The 20,473-nt window shown below is 40.4% G+C and overlaps 1 protein-coding gene across 4 annotated transcripts in view; it reads left to right on the top strand.

Annotated features, from left to right (window-relative positions):
- The window catches only part of LOC109043410 (DAZ-associated protein 2), a 117,023-nt gene that overhangs the window by 75,980 nt on the left and 20,570 nt on the right, over nucleotides 1-20,473 (top strand). For all 4 annotated transcript variants that reach the window (XR_011899331.1, XR_011899330.1, XM_019060604.2 and 1 more), the window contains exons 3-4: nucleotides 4,459-4,604; nucleotides 9,550-9,750. Coding sequence is in view for 2 of the 4 variants with exons in the window: in XM_019060604.2 (XP_018916149.1) it covers nucleotides 4,459-4,604; nucleotides 9,550-9,750 (347 nt within the window). In the remaining 2 variants the exon portion in view is untranslated. The remainder of the gene's footprint in view (nucleotides 1-4,458; nucleotides 4,605-9,549; nucleotides 9,751-20,473) is intronic.

Genomic DNA, 20,473 nt, shown 5'->3' with positions numbered 1-20,473 from the left:
TCTAGATACATTCCCCTAGTTTCGTCTCAATAGCTTATTGAGGGAAACTCTTTGAAGGGGGGGGGGGGGTACTAACTATTGAAACATCCTTAATAATTGTCCAAATTTTAATGGAATGCCACTCAAACCTTTGGGAATCTCTTAATCCTTTCAGAGGCTCGTGAGACTGTGCAACATTTGGTTTTGTCGATTTAAAAAAACAAATCCTACCCTACCCCTCCCCCAACCCTCTCAAAAATTTTCGTCTTAAAATTGGACCTATATGTGAAAACGCAATTGCAACAAATAAAATTGGTCTAAATTTCCAAAGTCTCGACAAACCCCCCCCCCCCCCCCCCCCAAAAAAAAAGTTTAAATAATTGGGCAAAACCATCAAACTTGAGCTATGGCATAAAATAGGATTTCCTGTCGAAAAAAACACAAAAGGGGCAACACTACAAAAGAGGTTGTTCCAAAAACGCCGATTTTGGCCCGCCCCCTGGATTTGACCCAAACTTTGTTCATATGTTGTACTAAGTGTCCTCGATGTTTGGGCAAAATTTCAGCCTCCTCGGATATTTAGGGGGGAGGGGGCAGGGGAGCAAAGTTGCAATTTTTTCAAAACTTTAAAAATCGATATCTCGCGAACGGTTTGAGTGTAAGTGTTGCGGAAATGCCCTTTAAAACGTTAAAAAATATTCTCTACAAGAATATAAATGCTGTCTGCACGGTTGCCGAATTTATCGTACTCATAAATCGATTTTTTGGATTTTGAAGGTTCGACTTGTTTTCGTTTTTCGTCTCTCTTCTCCAGGCGATCGTTGCTACTTGAATTAAAACCTGTTGAGGTGATTCTCTATCGTAAGTGGGGCCGTTCTATTTATTTTCGACTTTTTCTATTTTTAAGGGTAAAATGGCGGCAAAAGCCAATGTGTGACCACTAAAACCCCCAGCCATCTAGTTAAATTAAGTTAAAATTTTATGTATGTTAGTCCTTGACATGTAAATGGGTGCCCTCAAAAATTTCAAACCCTCCCTGAAAGAACTGCACTCCCTTATGCGGTGTTGCCAGGTTACGTACCCGATAATGACGCGACTGACGGGGCAATGTAGATTTTGAGTTGCGATTATCACCAAAACTTATAAAAACCCTTACCATTATACAATGTGAGGATACTTTTAAATCTTATTCGATAAGAGCATGCGCGGTTGCCATATTTTCGTTTTTTGAAATTGCAAAATTTGGCCAGAAAATGTCAATTTGTTTTATTTGATTAAAACCAGTCAATGCTTATTTTTCACCGACATTGTCAATTGATAGACTTGTAATTGAAGAATTTTTACATACAATGGGACACTTTGTCAAAGTCACTTGACTTCAATCAGGGAATGCAGGCTGATCTATTAAAATAAGTACACACAAATCGACGAGCGGATTTGGCTCGAAAAAAATTCCCGCGGTTATTGTTCCTGACTCAAAGAGTAAAATTTGGACCCCCCCCCCCCCTCTTAAGACCCCCCCAAAAAAATTAAGAAAAAATATTTTTTAATTCACAAGTAAGTAGTAAACGAGAACCGTCTAGACATTTTACTGATGTTCACAAAGAATGAAAGCCCTGATTGCTCGAAGTCCAATTAAAGAGAAAAAACTTCAAGGTTCACAAATGATATACGTGTGTTTTATCTAATTGTTCCAGATTTCTAAACATTGGAAATAATAGCAAAATATCGTAATGTGGGAAATGAACTTTCGAGGTTAATGACTGAGATGCGTTTGCTTGTTTATTCCTGTTTAATAACTGTGCGAGCGATTTTTTGAGGTTTTCAGAATTCGCCTTGGAATCATAAAGTAAAATTTGAACAATTTTTCTCTTAAATTTTGCGAAGAGAAGAAAAGAGGACTCCCATTTCGCTCGCCAGTAAGAAGAGTACACCCATATTAAATCTAGATCGCCCAAGATTCACCTCCCGCTCGGAGGGCATTTTTGTTGCTGCTCAACAGTTTATGGCAGACCTGCTTACAAGATAAAAAGCTCTTTTTTCATTGATGAATCTTAAATTTCCTTTAAAGTTAATTAGAGCTCCGTATTATGATAATGCCGCTGAAAAATAAGCATTGACTGGTTTTAATCAAATAAAACAAATTGACATTTTCTGGCCAAATTTTGCAATTTCAAAAAACGAAAATATGGCAACCGCGCATGCTCTTATCGAATAAGATTTAAAAGTATCCTCACATTGTATAATGGTAAGGGTTTTTATAAGTTTTGGTGATAATCGCAACTCAAAATCTACATTGCCCCGTCAGTCGCGTCATTATCGGGTACGTAACTTGGCAACACCGCATAAGGGAGTGCAGTTCTTTCAGGGAGGGTTTGAAATTTTTGAGGGCACCCATTTACATGTCAAGGACTAACATACATAAAATTTTAACTTAATTTGACTAGATGGCTGGGGGTTTTAGTGGTCACACATTGGCTTTTGCCGCCATTTTACCCTTAAAAATAGAAAAAGTCGAAAATAAATAGAACGGCCCCACTTACGATTTTGCGGTTTTCATTACCTTAATCTAGAGACCTTCCTTGATACTTTTATAAATAAAAATCGCGGGTGGTCCTCAGAAAAATTAAATTTTTTTAAAACGAACCGTGCGAAGACGCACGTCCTTTGACACACAAAAAATGTCCCCCTGCTCAAATTTTCAGCTCCTTACGACTTACAGGGTGTCTAGCGACCAGGAAAGTCAGGGAGATGAAATTGGTCAGGGAGAAGTCAGGGAAGAAAAACGCCAAATCGGGTGAGAAGCGGACTCGCGTCGAAGATCGCGATTTTTTGCATAACTTTACGGCGCTTCGATATTTAGCCGTGCAGCGCTTCCTCCTGGTCTGAGGTGCCATCTGAACCGTTAGTGCTGACATAGAATAAAGAGACCACGCAGCGTAGTCTCTTTATTCTATGGTGCTGACTAGTGGAGCTCCCTCTCTCTATCGCTTTGTTGCGTCCGCGACGCCTCCCTTAGCATCCGCGACACCTCTGGAAGTGTCCGCGACGCCTTTGGAATCGCCCACGACGCCTTTAAAGCGTCCGCGACGCCTCCTTTAGCGTCCGCGACACCTTTGGAAGTGTCCTTGACGCCTTTTGAAGTGTCCACGACGCCTTTAAAGCGTCCGCGACACCTCCTTTAGCGTCCGCGACACCTCTGGAAGCGTCCACGACGCTTTTAAAGCGTCCGCGACGCCTGTGGAAGCGTCCGCGACAAGTTTTAGGCGTCCGAGACGCCCGTGGAAGTGTCCGCGGCGCCTTTTGAAGCGTCCACGACGCCTTTAAAGCGTCCGAGACGCCTCCTTTAGCGTCCGCGACACCTTTGGACGTGTCCGGGACGCCTTTCGAAGCGTCCACGACGCCTTTAAAGCGTCCGCGACACCTCTGGAAGTGTCCGCGACAAGTTTAAGGCGTCCTCGACACCTCTGGAAGTGTACTATTTCTTCTTCTATTTATTTAATTCTCGAGGTTGCAAATTTTTATTAGGTGTTTTGAAGTAACAAGCAAAGATCTTCCGAAGCATTACTATTAAGTACAAATTATGATGTAATAGTGGAAGAAAGAAAATAATCTTTTTTACGAGAGTCTCTGTTGACACTCATAGACCGCAAAAAGGTTTTTATTCTTGAATTGTGATCCATTGCTTTGAAGGGTGGAAAACATCGTACAGACTGAAAGCAAATCTTGGTAAAAGGTCATGGAAAGTCAGGGAGAAAGAAAATTCAATAGGTCAGGGAAAACCTTGAAAGTAAAAATTTGCTAGACACCCTGGACTAAGTAACGAGGCGTTACATCAATTTGAAATGAAAAAATGGCAACTTTGGAAGCACATAGCTCACCTATGATGCGTTTTCGGGCATATGTGCATAGGGAGAAAAGTCATATTCTGAGTCAAAAAACCGATCCTGAAAGTTCAGTATGTCAATTTCCGGATACCCTGTGTATGGCCCAGCCCAGCCTGCAGTGCAAGGTCTTGTTATCTTCATTTTAGCGCCACTCTGACCAACCAGCAGCATCCCAGTTTTAAGCCGAAGTTGGTCGATTTCTTCCGTGGCATCGGAAGTCATGTCTCCTAATTTACACCCAACAGCACTATCTTGTCGATTTGTGCACCACGATTTAGCAGCTTTCTGATCAACCTCAAAAGTAGAGAGATTTCACCTTAATTTCTTTAATTCTGCATTGTAGAAGTCTTTTTCTCTTCCTCGCATTCTTATCCATTTTCAGCTTAGTTTCCAAGAAACAAAACTTTTTATCAATCAGAAGAATATGATTCCACTTGTTGTTGGTAAATTTGCAACTGAGCCTCTCTTCATTATACATTCCAATTGCATATTCAGAAGTGATAGAAACGTTTGTCACCGTAGTACATATGATTATGTGAGGCTGAAGTTATTCCTGTATTTCTCAACTCACAACACTATTTCCCATGTCTAGTGTCGTCTGTACCGGTGTCAACTCCGTATGGCGTGATAGCTAATGGCCAGTTGTATACCACTCCACAAGTTCCCCAAGTTCCTCCCGGTTATGATCAAGCCGTACTCAACCAGGCGCTACTCCAACAGCAACAGCAACAGCAGCAGGTATTTATTATTTCAGCATCTACTCAATTTTTTCCCTCTCCGTAACTAGATTCACCTTTTGTAATATCTTAGGAGAATTCTTTGCCGTACTACAGTAGAAAAGCATTTTTGGAGTTTTGAGGAGCTGTTTTCACCCAAGATGCAGGGTTTTGGGTCATTCATCGATTTCTTGCATCTAGTTTCGAAAAACAGTTTGGAAGTAATTTAGAATGTAGAGGTATAGAAATATTTGAGACTTTCCTCGATTTCATTAGACTTCGCTTATTTTTAACCAAAAATTATGATTTGTTCACCTGGAAGACGAAAGAAGAAGAAAATGAAAAATATTAAGTCTTATACAACAATATTATTTTATAGCTGAAATGCCAACAAATCAAAAATCGAGAAAGTCTGGCTTCAGGCTGCATTCGGCACTAATTCAGGCTGATATCAGTCTGACTCAGGGTAGTTTATGAAACATAGCTGGACGTCAGGTTGATTCCATTTTACTAGGGATGTCATGTAAACATTTCAAAAATTCACCTTTCTGCCTTCCAAATCTGGCCGCCATCTTCGCATTTGGAGCAATCCCTTTGACTTGAGGGCTTTTATGACTTCATAAATGAAATCTACGACCAAAATCACATAAGATATGATTCCTCATTTGCCCTATCACGCGAACTTTTTAAAAATCCAACCCCTGGTCTTACAAAATTGGCTGCCATCTTGGATTTGGGGTACCTCCTTTTGATCGGGGGACTTGTTCTACTTCATATCTGAAATCTACGACCAAAATTACATAGGAATTAACATCTCACATGACACTGTATTTGTATTTTAAAAAAAATCGAACTTCCAGAGGCTTTATTATGGCCGCCATTTTGAAAAGGCAATTTGGGGGGGTGTTCCGGAATCGAACCGTGGTAAACTTTTGGTTTGTTGTTCAATGCATGTTGTGAATATGCATTTACGAGCCACAAAAACAGCCTAACTTGTCGTTTTCAGCGCCTTGACCCGAAATTCCCGCCAAAAAAGCGAAAAATCGCATTTTCTCCACAACGGCCGAACTACAGATTTCGCGGTTTGTTGTTCCTCACTCAGTAGGCCTTCTAGTTGACAGTTCTGCAAAAAAATCGCGGATGGTATGTTGACCGCATTAAAAGTGTTTAAAACGTACCGTGTCAGTAAATTTAAGACATCAACTGGCGGAAACCAGTTGTCAGTTCAGTGGTACCTTTTTGTGTGCTGTGTCCGTCTACATGAAATTTTCGGCTCTATCGCAGAAACCACTCGAAAATCAGCAGGAAGAGCCTATGTGTGTCCCTGCATGCAGACTCAACTGCTTTCCAAATTTTGTATTCCCATCTTAAATTTAAGAAAAGAACATATAGTTCTCTGTTTGCTAAATAATTAAGAAATTGAACAATCCTAGAAACATTGACATAAGTTTATACTGGTTGCTAACTAAAGTTTCTCATTGCAGCCTCGTTTCTGTATGGTTGGCCATGATGACCTAAAAAAATTAATTAATTTTATTTTTTATTTATTTATCATTATTCATTATATAACAGCTCTAAGCGCGCCTAAAAATCGCTGAAAATTCGTGCCAGGAATTCCTCCCCCGCGCGACGGACCGTGCAGACTCACCGACCGCTCACCGCTCCCAGTGGCAGCCTGCCTCCCCTTCCCGGCGGCATATTCCCAAACCCCGCGTTGAATGTGAAATCCAGTTTAGACTCCAACTGCAGCCCCTTGTGAGACTCCTCCGCACCAGCCGCGGCTCGGCTCGGCTCAGGCTGGTTCCTCATCTTTTGAGCAAACCAAGGTTCCACTTTTGGCTTCTCTATGCAGCGAAAATATTTTTAAAAGCAGAATTTGAGGACTTTTTCGGCAAAAAGGCGAATGGAGCTTGCTATGCTGCAATGATTACGTAAGTTTCATAGCGTTCGCGGCAAATGAAATACATTCACAGTGAATGTGCGTTCTTACAATCGCCAGGAAAAACTCAGAGCAGATTCAATGAAAAATCAATAGCAAAACAGTCGGATAGAGAACTACGTTACACAATCTTAGCAGCATTGGACGTCTCATACGCCCTTTTACCGAAAAATGCCTCAATTATAAGCAGTGACAATATTTTTAATGCAGAAAATTTCGCAATGCAGAGTCATGCCGTCACCTTCGTTGATCGCACGATGAATAAACTTGTCTATTGACTATGTCTGCTGTTTTGTTCTTTGTAAAAAACATTTCTGATGGAAAATTCTCGGAACATTTTTAGAGCAGTACAATGCATATGCATCTCACAAGCCTCTTTAATTAGTGGAATTTGCAGAGCTTCTTCACTGGAAAAAAAATGATTATGTAAGAAGAAATATTCTTGAATTTGCCGCTAAGAGGAGATACCTCTTGACTTATGCTGCAAAATGCGTACTTTGAGAAGAAAACCGCTCATATCAAGCAGGATTCGGCTTTATTCAAGTGATCTTATTCTTAATTCAAGTGCAGTATTCTTGACAGAAAATTCAAGTAATTTTGTTTTTCTTTCTGTCAAATGTTTCCTTTCTTTTACTTATAGTTCTGCGCAGCACCTATCACCTTGCTTGAAAGGATAAACAATAAACAGGTGGTGAAGATGAGATATAAAAAAAGTCGCTGCATTTGCGAGGATGAATATGCACTCGGTGTATCACCCGAACCAATAAGAGAGATATTAAAACCCCATTAATGAGGAATAGAAATTGACATGAAAAATAAAATTGTTCCCTAAAAAAAGTTCATCATTCAACTTCGTTATTTGAGAGACTGGACATTAATATTCAATGAATGAAGACAGAAACCTATAAATACTGAAATTTCAAGTGAAAATGATGTTTTTAAGCAAGGTTGATCAATTTTTTCGCGGTATTTGGAAACATTGCAATGAATCAAATCTGGTACAAACATCCCTTGGACACCGACAAATTAGGAGGCAACACGCCGCCTGCATCAATATCATCGATGTTCGGTATTTGAAATCCATTTCGGAAGAGACATAGACTCTGACCTGAAAAAATCATCCCAAGTGAATCGAATAATCACGGTTTTTCTTGAACAGGTTAATGGTGCATTTAAAAATGCTTTCAACATGTAACAACTCTGCGAAGGGCTTGTTTTGAGGAGTAAGATGTTGTTTTCTGGAAAACAAAAAGAGTGGACCGCGAGGTCACCCCCATTCATTTCGGAGGGTTGAAGAGACAATCAGACGGGAGAAAGGAGAAAGGATGGCCGCAGTGCCCAAGGGCACTTGCTGAGGAGCCTCATGCCGACCGCAGGAGGGCTCAGAAGGCAGCGGCTAAGGATTTTGAAGACAGGCTAGATTTTTCTTATTTCACGCGGGTTTGGGAATATGCCTCCCGGCGCCGCCGCGACGCCTGTCCCCGTCCGGCTGCTAGGCAAAATCCCCGCCCCACCACCCGCACCACGTATCGCGCCGCGCTCATCGGCTTCTAGAACACTACGCAGCCGCGGCCCGTGGTTCCTTTCCATCCTCTATTGAGTTTCAACAAGCACTGCAGTCGGTACCAAGGGCTCCCCTTTCGTTCTCCCAAAACTTTCTAGAATTTTTCTGGCACTTTCTGGAACTATCTCTAATTTTCATCTTTCAGGTGACAGTCAGTAAAAGGATGACCCTTATTAATCCTCTCCAGAAGTTCATAGAATTTTCTCGTACTTTAGCAAGGTATCATGACTGACAATAGCTTTTCTCGAATGAAATCAATTGGAAAATGAAATTCTTCGAACTCTCCCAAACTTTCTCCAGGCGCTGCTCAATTAAATTGAGGCCTTCGCCGTGTCCTTTCGGGAGCAAAGTCAAACACAACTGTTCCAGAGCTAAATTTTAGCTTTTAAATTGGTTATTCGGAGTTTTCCCCAAAAATCAAGCCTTTTCGAGAAAAATGGGAATATTTGCGGAAAAGTCGGAATTCTGAGCAATTTTGAGGGGGGGGGGGCTAACTCCCCCTCCCCACCTCGATTGAATTTGCGTAAACAAATAAAATCTTATTCTACTAGGTGAGAGCTTCAAGAAAATCGCCATGATCAAAATTCCCGCGTGGGGAGGAGGGTTACCCTTTGCTGGCCCATGGTGTATAACAGGATCTTATTTTAGAAACATTCTCAGTTGAACCATTTCTTAAACATTAAGACCACATCTCTGGCGCTTTTTTACCAGTGTAGGTTTGCAATTATCGCCTCTGTGTATGAAGGAGGGAAGGTCAAATCCCACCCTCTAACCTACTGAACACTCGGATCATTCGGTTGGCACTGGCCAGTGCCAACATTGACAGATGCTATCGAGGAAAAATCGGAAGATTCTTTGCTCTACCTGTAGGACGGAACCTTATGAGGTTATGGCGGGAAAAAGCTTTTTATTAAAAATATTATGTACAAAAAGAGGTTTTTGACAGATCTTCGCCAATGCACGCTCGCCGTCTTCTCCAGGGGTTTTAATGTTTAAGGGTCTAAATTGAGCATAAATCGAATATCTCAGGCAGAGGTGAATTCCTGATAGTCCCATGCTTTCTTATGGAAATGCACGATTCTTGAGGTATTTTCCAGTTATTGGTTGTACCATTAGTATGTATTTCATTACTGTGAAAATAATTATAATGTGGATCAAATACACTTGAGTAACTAGATGAAAGAATGAATCTTGGATGCATATTATTCTTTAAAGGAAATTCAAAGCCAGGAGAAAACAAAAATACTATGAGAATTTCTGTGAATATATTCATTTTTTCGGATCAGTCCTTTTTTTAATGAAATAAAGAAATATTAATGTATCTTTTCTTGTCCCTGAATTTTGTTCCCCTCTTAAACGTAGTGAACCGAGCTCTCTTCTATTGTCTTTAATTGCAAGTTCTACTTACCATCAGCGATCATACAAAAAACTACTCCTATTAACGAATGTCTTGCTTTATTTTAGCTATATTCACCTCAATCAGCTTTGGCTGCAGCAGCCATGGCACAGTTGTATGCAGCTCAAGGTATGCACCCCTACGTAAATTATGCAAGCATTCCTGGATATGCTCAAATAGCTGCACATCCTCAGTCTTCAGCAGCAGCATATTACCCTGGTCTTACATATGCCTATCCTCACCAACTGCGCCCCACCATTATCTTACCTGTAAGTAAAGATTCCATTACTGTACTTTTCTTTTATCATAATGAGTCAGTTGAGCTCGGGAAGGATTTGCTTGCAAATAGTCGAATCTTACAGTTTTTGGTCTGAGAAGGACGATGCGCTAGGGTGGTTCAAACTGGGCAACTTCGGAAAATGAACCGCGACTCAACCTAAATTTGTTCCTTACCATCCAAATATGATACCTGCCTAATATTTTCGTTCTCCGATAATATTAACACGTGCCGACTTGAGGCTGAAAATCTCCCAAAAAATTACATTGATTTAAATGGGGCGAAAATGGGCCGATCCGCGGTATTTCGTTTTTCGGCTGTAAAATGCGCCAAAATGCAAATAACTTGCTCTCAACTTACGATGATACCTAGAGGCCTATTGTGAATGAGAAAATCACACATTCGACCCATTGGGAGGGGGGGAGGGGGTCACAGTGGAGCCGATTCATAGTTGCTGAGGCGCCGCGTGAAGCATTATGTGCTAGTGTGATACGCTCCGGGCAACTTCGGGAAATGGACCGCGTCGCTCCCTAAATTAGTTTCATTTGATCCAAAAACGACGCCGGCCACGTTTTATTTTACTCTCTGATAATGTTAAAACCTGCCACCGTAAGACTTTTTTTAGGAAAATTGCAAGAAATAGCAAAACAAGACGAATATTATTAAAATTTGTAACGTTGGTTGCAGCGTTGCACCGTTTTGCATATAAAAGCAGCGTTGCACCTTACTTGTGTTCGACCGCACCTATAAAATACGGATTTCAAGTTTCAGCACTTGACATATAGCATTCAGAAAATTTTTTTTGGAGAGAACCTAAAAAATATTCGAAAATATCAAAAACTGCAACAACGGTAAAGTAGCTAAAACATGTTCTAGCTTGAAAATTTCTGATGCCCGCTGATAAGTATCAGTGCGTATTTAAAAAAAAATATCAATTGAAAACTGAATGAGTATGCTTTTAAAGTGAATTTAAAGCGAGTAAAAACACTGAAAATAATGATGATGACATAACTATAATAATGAGACTATATCCTAGATAAGGAGCAAGAGCAAGTACTCCATCTCGTGAACAAAAATTTGTTTTGTATTGCCAAATGTTACACAATAAATTATATACACATTAAACATTATGTAGACATTAGTTGTGGAAAAGACTTTCGTAATTAAAGTTCTTAAAATAAAAAACAGGTAGTAAAAAGAATATTACCTTCTGTTCCACTCAGAATTCTTGAGTCATCCTTTTTTTGTTGAGATCCCTGAACAGCTTTCTGTACTCGGCAACATTTTGTAAAATACTTTGCCTCTGTGCTTATCAGCAGGTCAGTTGATTTGCTTTTCAAACTCTAGAAATGACATCATTTAATTTGCAGTACGGCAATGCGTATCAGGGAGCAGGGAGCCCGAAAATGCGAGCGCGTTCCTCTCTTATCAGTTTGGCGCATGGAGCCTCGCGCAGGGCCGCGGGGCCTAGGAATTGGCTCCGCTGTGACCCCTTCCCCCCCCTCTCAATGGGTCGAATGTGTGATTTTCTCAATCACAATAGGCCTCTAGGTATCTTCGTAGGTTAAGAGCAAGTTATTTGCATTTTGGCGCATTTTACAGCCGAAAAACGAAATACCGCGGATCGGCCCATTTTCGCCCCATTTAAATCAATGTAATTTTTTGGGAGATTTTCAGCCTCAAGTCGGCACGTGTTAATATTGTCTGAGAACGAAAATATTTGGCAGGTATCATATTTGGATGGTAAGGAACAAATTTAGGTTGAGTCGCGGTTCATTGGGCCAAAAAAAAACTTCCCCATGTTAACTTGGACCACCCTAACGATGCGCATGTTACAATTTCACGAAAAATTGTCTCCGCGGAGATATAACGTTTCCGTTTTAGGGGTCCTCGAAAACGTGTTTGAACCGACCGCCGTGAATCTTCGAACTATACGCGTCATAGACGGGAAGATGGCGGCGCCGAAGCCGACCTGCTTACTACCGCCACGCTGCCAATGTTGACATCACGATTTCTCGTTTGAGGTTAAGTAAGTTCTATGTGAATGTTACATATCCTACATACATCTGTATTGCATTCTGATTGAAAAGCTTAGAGAATTCGGAACAATGGATATGAATCTCAAACAAAGTAACCTACATAACCTCCAATTGACCAACAAAAACATACCGCCACCAACGCAACGCCGCCGTGTATTCTTCCACTACGCATTCCGCCGCCATATTGATCGTGACGTGTACAATGCGGAACCTACGAGCGCGCAGTTCAAACGCCGTTTTAGGCTTCCCCAATTTTTGGCACTTTGAAATAAACTTTTCTCCCGTTTGCAGTCATCAAAAAAATTTAGGAAAAAAACTGTAAGCTTCGGTCACTTACTACTTTCGAATGACACAATACAAAAAAAATGACTTGACTAACTCATTGAAAGTTCCATGTCTCTTTCATCATAATTGAAGGCTTAATGTCTCTTTTATCGTAATTGAAAGCTCCAAGTCTCTTTCCGTGAGTGTTCTAAAAAGTTTTAATTTTTGTGAAGACCTCGAGTTTTTGAAGACCACCTGCGAATTTTTTTGATGAGTGTCAGGGAAGGTCTCAAGATCGGAAACGTGAAAACCGCAAAATCTGAAGATGGGCCTGTTTTTATTTTCGAGTTATTTGATTTTTAAGTATGAAATGGCAGCAAGGGCCAATATCTGACCACCAAGACCCCACAATCCTAAGGTCAAATCATGGTCAAATTCCATGTATGTTAGTTCTTGATATGTAAAAGAGCGTCCTCAAAAGTTTAACACCCTCCCTTGAAGAATTAAGGACCATGCCAGAAGAAGGGCATATGTACTAGGTTCAGCATCATATAAACGCATTTGGAGATTTGAAATGGTGTCCCGAAAAATTAAATGCAGCAGTTGGCAAAGGCAATTCTTTTAATCTAGATCCTTTAGCTTTGAAATCTATGGAGAGTTTCAAATAAATGCATAATTTGCCCTCTGTAATCATTGGACAAAGGAAGCCAGAGATACACCCTTCTTTCGAAATCATTGTACGTACGATAAAAAAAGAGGATCGTTTTTCTTCAATAACTTCTGAAGTAATGAAAAAGAAGAAAATTGAGGAAATGACTTTCTGCAAATACATTTCAGCAATCTAACAAGCTAAATTTTTTTAAGATCGGCTCACTGGTTGCAGAGAAACCCATCTTTTTCCGGGCGCACTTAAGATTGCTTAAGACACTAAATTCACTATTAAATTGATTTCCCTCTTTTGTATCTCGTGACAGAATTAATTCATAGCAACCACAGACCTCCACTGTCACTACAAGGTGTTCCCAAAAATTTCCCAAAACGTCTAATTTGAGGTAATTTTCATATATTCTCTGCCATTTCGGGTATCGCAGGACTGGGAATGCAAGATGTAGGAACCATGGAAAAATTTTTATTCCATACAGACGGTTGAACTTATTTTCCACAAATTTTTTGACCTTAATTGTCATTTACAGGGTGTCCAATTAATTTTTGAAAGGGGAAATACGGTCAAAATTGAGCTATTTTTGACGGGTTTCCCGCCATTGTGGGCTTCGCTTGCCAGAAAATAAAAGACCTAGGAGTTTTCTGAAAATTGCCCTTCCTTACTGACGGTTTGGAGTTGCTTTCCACAAATTTTCGAATTTTTACTACCATTAAAGGCTGCCCAAAAATTTTATTATACGTTCAAAAACTGTGAAATTTCGACTTTTAGAGCTGCCGAGCGGAATAATTGGGCGTTACCAAGCCAAGTGAGAGTGACCTAAGAGAAAAACAAAAAATTTTCCTTAATTTATAAGGTATGTGCTAAGTTTGGACCAATTTTTGAACATATAGCGTCAAATCCCTGCCACTAACTAAAATATCAAAAAGAGAAGGTGAAAATGCCAAAGGAATCGGAAAAATAACAATCTTTAGACTCTGTGCGCGCCGGGATAAAAAAGGTTTCTTTAAAAATCCTATTGGCTACTGTGTTTTTTTATCACATTAAACCATTTAAGAGCAACATTTTATGTTAGCGTTTTAAAAAAATAAGTCCTACCCTAGAGAGGAATTGGGGAGGGCCCCCCCCCCCCCTCCCCAAGTCCTAGATATCTAGAGCATTGCATAAAGCAGTGCCGAATAACACGTCGTTTTTTGCCGTAAAATCAGTCTCCATATTCTCTTGAACCAGCGATCGCCGGCTAGCATTTCTCGATACGCGCCTCCACTCCTCATAAAATTGTAAACATTTTTATAAACATGGACACTATGTATCACAGGGATTCTACATTTTTCATTCCATATTGAAATTACCAGATCAGAGGTTTTCCACGCACTGCCATTGACATTCATGTGCAAACACTTCACATGGTAGAAAAACTCTTGGAGCACTTCCCGAATTTAGGGCAATTTTCTTTCATCCAATTTTTCTTCAACTTTTCCATTACACTGATCGCATTTGATCGCGTAAAGGGCTTACTATTTGACAACATCGCACATATCTTTTTAATCAGTCAAATACCAGTAGTTTCCGGTACCTCCAGTGGGTGAGAATTTTCTGTTTTGATGATCAACAGGTATGTTGATAATAGCAGCTTTCATTTTCCGGAGATTTTCAGGGCTGTTCTGTAGTTACGGCAAATTTTACCCTCACTTACGCTCCTAATCATACAAACTATACATGTCATATGTTTTTGTCACTCTTTTCATCACTTCCTTGTACGGCTCATATTTCCTCATCTATATATTGAAAAAGTATAATGCATATCCTTTATGGATAGAAAATGTGGATGCTTTTCCACCAGATATCCCCCTCCCACCCCACCGTTCGTTCCTCTACGCCGCGCCGGTGTAAAGCAGCGATGCGCAACCCTGCCCTGCGCGCGCGCGCTCAGCGGCCGGTCGGCCCGTAGCCTCACGTCGTCATCGGGCCGTTTGTGACCTTACGCTTCAAGATACGCCAAAACGGACGAAATTTCCGTTCCAAGGACCATAACTTACAATTTTCCTTCAGTATTAATATGTCGCTTGCCAAAATTTTTGAATTTCGGATTCAGGCCCTTTAGGCCGTTTAAGGCACGGTTAACATTTTTTAAAAGTTTTTCTTTTAGGGGGTTCATTTAGAGACTACATAGAAACTTTTTAGGGGTTGACCAACTTGATTTTCGCTAAACTCAAAAATAAGATACACCCTGGGGGGGGGGGGGGGGGTACTGACTGTTGAGATATCCTTTATAATTTTCCAAATCTTAATGAAATGCCACTCAAACCTCTGGGAATCTCTTAATCCTTTCAGAGGCTCTTAAAATAAACCTTTAACATATTCCTTGGGTGATGTATAATGAGTGTACGAATACTTGTGAATATGTAAAGCTAAAGCTGTACGCCTTCCCCCATCTATCCGGAAAAAGCATCGTTTCAATCATAAAGGATTCATCTCAGTCAATGAGCACAGCAAGCTGGAAACTCCGAAAGCATGATGGTTTTTGTCTATTTTTATGAAGAATCTTGATGGCTTTTCTGACACGCAACTTGTTTGTCAGCAATGCCAAGTGCCTCACAAATGTAAGCACGTATCTCTCTCTGTGCCTGCACTCATTGCTGAAAACCATGTCTAATGAGATTGAACACAGAATATCTTCTCCTAAGTCTCGTCAGAAAGCAACGTTTTTTTTTTTCTGTCACCAGTTGACAGAATCGTTGTTCAATGGCATCAAGCCTGCCGCGAAGATAGTACTTTTAAAAAATACTATATTTTCAAAAAAATGATTTGGACAAGTTCGACCAAAATTGTCTACACACTGAAACTGTCTTTGAATCATAGGTAATTATAGTGAGGTTTTACGTTTTTACCTGCAGCCCATTTGTACACCTTAACACCTGAAAACCTGCTTTTTAGACGTTTTTTTTATGGTAAATGAAGATTTAACTCCTAACCAAGAAACATGCTTTTTCTCAGTGAAGGAGAATGCTCAATTCTCTTCCAACTTCTGAAACCAAAGTTACCATGCATTTTGTACCATCCTTTTTCCTGTTTTATCATGTTTGATCATCAGTATGAATTTTAGACTGGAATAATGTGGGAAACTCTGGCCAGTTTCATTTCCTCTCTTTGGAGTAAAACTGATTGCTCGAAGTTCGAAGATCACTGTTTCCTAAAGCGACGCCAATTGACGGTTCTTTGAGTTCCGAGGACGGATATTATTTCTCAGTTCTTCGTTCTCCGTCAAACAACTGGAAAATATAACACAGCAATTTAAACTCATAAGAGTAATTTGTCAGAAGTCTGCTGTTTCCTCTATTTAGCAGCCCATGGTTCACCCACCATTTATTTGGCCTCTTCCCCTCCTTGTCCTTCATTGTCCCCTTATCCATACCATTCTTCCTCCTCCCCCTCCTTATACAGAGCCCCTCCATTGTATGAATGCGTGAATTATTTGTTCTCATCATATTAATGGCGTGAGTATTAGTCTTTGGTTTAAAACGAGCCAAGAAAGATCACCTTTTAGCATTATTGTTGCATGACAAAGTGCACCCGCTGCCAGTCCGGGTTGCAAAAAGACTTTTTTCCCCGGAAACGGCTCACGTTGAAAAAAAGTTGTATTACCATTTCAGGATAACGTATACAAAATTTGAAGTGCCTAAGTCAACTCTAGACCCCTCCGCCATCGCGATTCAGGCGTAAATTTTAAAAATGCATTCTAAAGGACGAAAAAAGATCATTTTCAGTTGATTTTCCGGCGTTACCGTCCTTTACGCCGAAAATTTCATGAGCTTTGCCGTATTTAAAGTAGTTGAACGAGTAACTGGCGAGCGAATCATATTAAAGCAGCGACGCCGCAGGCCGCGAAGCCGCATCGTGGCGCCTACGCTTGCTACTAGCGGGACTGAACACCTTCCGTTAGCCACCGATCGGGCGCACAAGGGAGGGGAATGAATGTATGATCATGGTTAGAACTGATTTCTCCACGAATTGAACCCTTTCCTTCAACATTCTGATGTTCACCTTAAAGATCACCTATTTTTATACCTTCCTCAACAGAGAAAGCTTGAAGTAAGCAGGGTTCACGTATTTTTGCAGTTTCCTTATTGCTTGAATGGGATTAAGGAAATTCCGAAAACAGTTGATTTGTTCTTATTTCGCCGGACCAATTTAACAGTTCTTAGCTACTGAGTTACCATTTGGAGCTGGGTACTAGGATGCATCAAACTAAAGTGTGTCAAAGCGTTCCTCGAAAAAAAAATATCTTTGGGTGCCTCTTCTGCACTTTGTGTCAAAAAATCACGTGATACAAGCTGTTTTCCCCGATTCCATCGCCTTGTTTAAGCATGATGGAGATTGGCTAGAGCCCTGATTTTCGGAGGATTAATTCACTTCTAGTAGTCATTTAAGGTGTGCTAATTAATTTTTGGATTGACATATTTTTTGTGCCGCCCCACATACCCTTAAAAATGCAAAAAACGCGATTGCGGCCGAACGCGCCTTGTATATTTCAACGATTTTATCGATTTTTTTTAGATAACTTGACAACCACGCTTAAAGGTCAATAGTAGTAAATATCTCAAAGAAGGAAACAAAAGAGTTTAAATATTTAAGATTTTTAAAGCGATGAATGGGAGTCAAAAGTCATCTTTTTCTTGCCTCTGAGGATGTACAAAGATTGACGTAAACGAAAAACGTTTTACGGTATCTTATTCTGCCGTGAATAGAGTCTCTGAAAATTGAAAGGTCAAATTTTTGTGTAGTTACCAAGTCACTGAAAAACATCGTCAAAAATCGCTAAAAATCGTGTTTTTCTGGCTTGATGAGGGCCCTGCGGAGGTAGAAAAACATCCCCCAGCAAAATAATTATATCCTCTCATTCTACCATAAAAAGAGTCTACGAAAATTGGAAGCCAGATTTCTTACATGCTTGCCAAGTCGTGCAAAAAAATGGCAAAAATCAACATGATTTCGACCAAATCGAGCGATTCGGCCTGAGCGATTCGGCCTAACTGTGAGCTTGCAAATGGGGGAAAAACCGCCCGCATCCGAAAAACTAATATTTTTCCCTAATCATCTATATAAATGGTCTATAAAAACCGAAAATTGTCTTTTTGCGTGGTTGCCAAATCACTTAAAAAAATCGATAAATTCGTTGAAATGTACGAGGCGCGTTCGGCCTCGATCGCGTTTTTTGCATTTTTAAGGGTATGTGGGGCGGCACAAAAAATATGTCAATCCAAAAATTAATTAGCACACCTTAAATGACTACTAGAAGTGAGTTAATCCTCCGAAAATCAGGGCTCTAGCCAATCTCGATCATGCTTAAACAGTGCGATGGAATCGGGGAAAACAGCTTGAATCACGTGATTTTTTGACACAAAGTGCAGAAGAGGCACCCCTAGATATTTTTTTTTCGAGGAACGCTTTGGCACACTTTAGTTTGATGCCTAGGCGCAACTTTTCCCCCCTCTACGTTTTTGAAATTCGAAAGTCGATGTTTTTTGACTCGCCCTAGTGAAAACCCCATCCCAAAATTTGAAGGTTCTAAGCTTGTCTTGTATTCGGTCACAAGATTTAGTTTTGCTCTATCGTTTGAACGACGAACATCCAGTGAACGGGTCTGTCGAATTATTCTGCAAGTTGATTGTGTCATCAATTGATTGAGTTATAGAGTTGGTGCAGTTGATTGAGCTGTTGATCCGTCAACAATTATTACGCGAGTGTTGAGTTAACATTCGAAAATGGTGAGTAACCATTCAAAAAAGCACCCAGCCCCAAATGGTAACTCAGTAGCTAAGAACTGTTAAATTGGTCCGGCGAAATAAGAACAAATCAACTGTTTTCGGAATTTCCTTAATCCCATTCAAGCAATAAGGAAACTGCAAAAATACGTGAACCCTGCTTACTTCAAGCTTTCTCTGTTGAGGAAGGTATAAAAATAGGTGATCTTTAAGGTGAACATCAGAATGTTGAAGGAAAGGGTTCAATTCATGGAGAAATCAGTTCTAACCACGATCATACATTCATTCCCCTCCCTTGTGCGCCCGATCAGTGGCTAACGGAAGTTGTTCAGTCCCGCTAGTGGCAAGCGTAGGCGCCACGATGCGGCTTCGCGGCCTGCGGCGTCGCGGCCTGCGGCGTCGCTGTTTTAATATGATTCGCTCGCCAGTTACTCGTTCAACTACTTTAAATACGGCAAAGCTCATGAAATTTTCGGCGTAAAGGACGGTAACGCCGGAAAATCAACTGAAAATGATCTTTTTTCGTCCTTTAGAATGCATTTTTAAAATTTACGCCTGAATCGCGATGGCGGAGGGGTCTAGAGTTGACTTAGGCACTTCAAATTTTGTATACGTTATCCTGACATGGTAATGCAACTCTTTTTCAACATGAGCCATTTCTGGGGAAAAAAGTCATTATTGCGACCTGGCCTAACCCGTCACACAAACGAAAGAGGGCGTGAATATAATTACTCCTTTAAATTGCTCATGCATGAAGGCGTGAGTAAAGTTACAACCTACAATTCGATTAGTTTATTCTGATTCGTCAGATAGATATTTTTGATGCACAGTATGCTCAGGATATCCAACATGTAAGATTTAACTACGGAAGACAATGAGAAGAAGTCGGCAGCACTACAAATGTTCAAAAAGCAGATTGTGCTACAGCTGATTTGTTTCAAAAGAGCTTTCCAAGCGAAGAATGTATGCGTCACGACTATGGAATCTCTTTAAAACTCTGCCTACCCTCTGGAGCGGTATTTTTACACTTTGCAAGAACTGTGAACATTGAGTCCAGAATCTTTGAGTTTGATCTAAAATTTCATATGGTTAGAGGTATAGCCAAGTCAACTATGGATCAAAGACAAGACATTTTGAATAAGCCTGTATTCTGGAAAAGTTGCTCTGGTTCAAATCTGAAAGCATCAAAATTGAGGACACCATACGAATGACAGCCTGAAACTGGAAACCGCGTTGTGAGGAAAACGATTCTAAGTTTTGTATTTGATGCACTACAACGACTGTACTTAGCAGGTACCCTGCTTTTATGTTTTTGGGTGACCCAACCGGCCAACCCTTCTATTAAAGGATGCCAGGTTGATGTTTCGATACATTTTCGGGTTTCACAGAAATACATTGAATTTAGAAAGTCAGTTTATATGCTGTTATTGCGCCCAATAATCATTTTCGTTGCAGCCAGTAAGTAAAAATCATTATAATTGCTTCAAATCAATGCAAAATTAAATTAAGCGATACTCGCGAACCGAAATGAAGGTTACCGAGTCGATGGACGCATGAAAGGCCTTCATGCATGTAGGCTGTTATTCAACCCATTACTCCTGAGGCCTGACTAAACTGGGGAAAAAAAGGGTTTTTGACCTTCAACCGTTACCGAACTATTTTCTACCTGTAATACGGTACAGAGATGTAGTTCAGTGCAAGAGTTAAAAGAATTGCAAATTTCTGTAGGTTTCCTCCACTTAAAGCCACAAAATTGCACCATTTCTCCTGATCTTCGGTAAAGGACAGTTTAAGGTTCCGTAGGGAATAATAGGCTAAGGCGAATACCAAGAGTGTCTTTCACTTCCATCGATGACGAAAATTCTGATGCTAACTTTATTCAATCTGATTCAGCTTCAAATTTTGATCGAATTCATTGATAGAAAAAGGTCTGATATTCCCATTCTAAACGGCTAAAAAGTCGGGTTACATGAAAGAGCAACATTT

Source organism: Bemisia tabaci, chromosome 2, assembly GCF_918797505.1.
Source record: "Bemisia tabaci chromosome 2, PGI_BMITA_v3".
NCBI lineage: Eukaryota > Metazoa > Arthropoda > Insecta > Hemiptera > Aleyrodidae > Bemisia > Bemisia tabaci.
The sequence above is the reverse complement of the archived record's forward strand: the minus strand, read 5'-3'. Positions and strand labels throughout refer to the sequence as shown.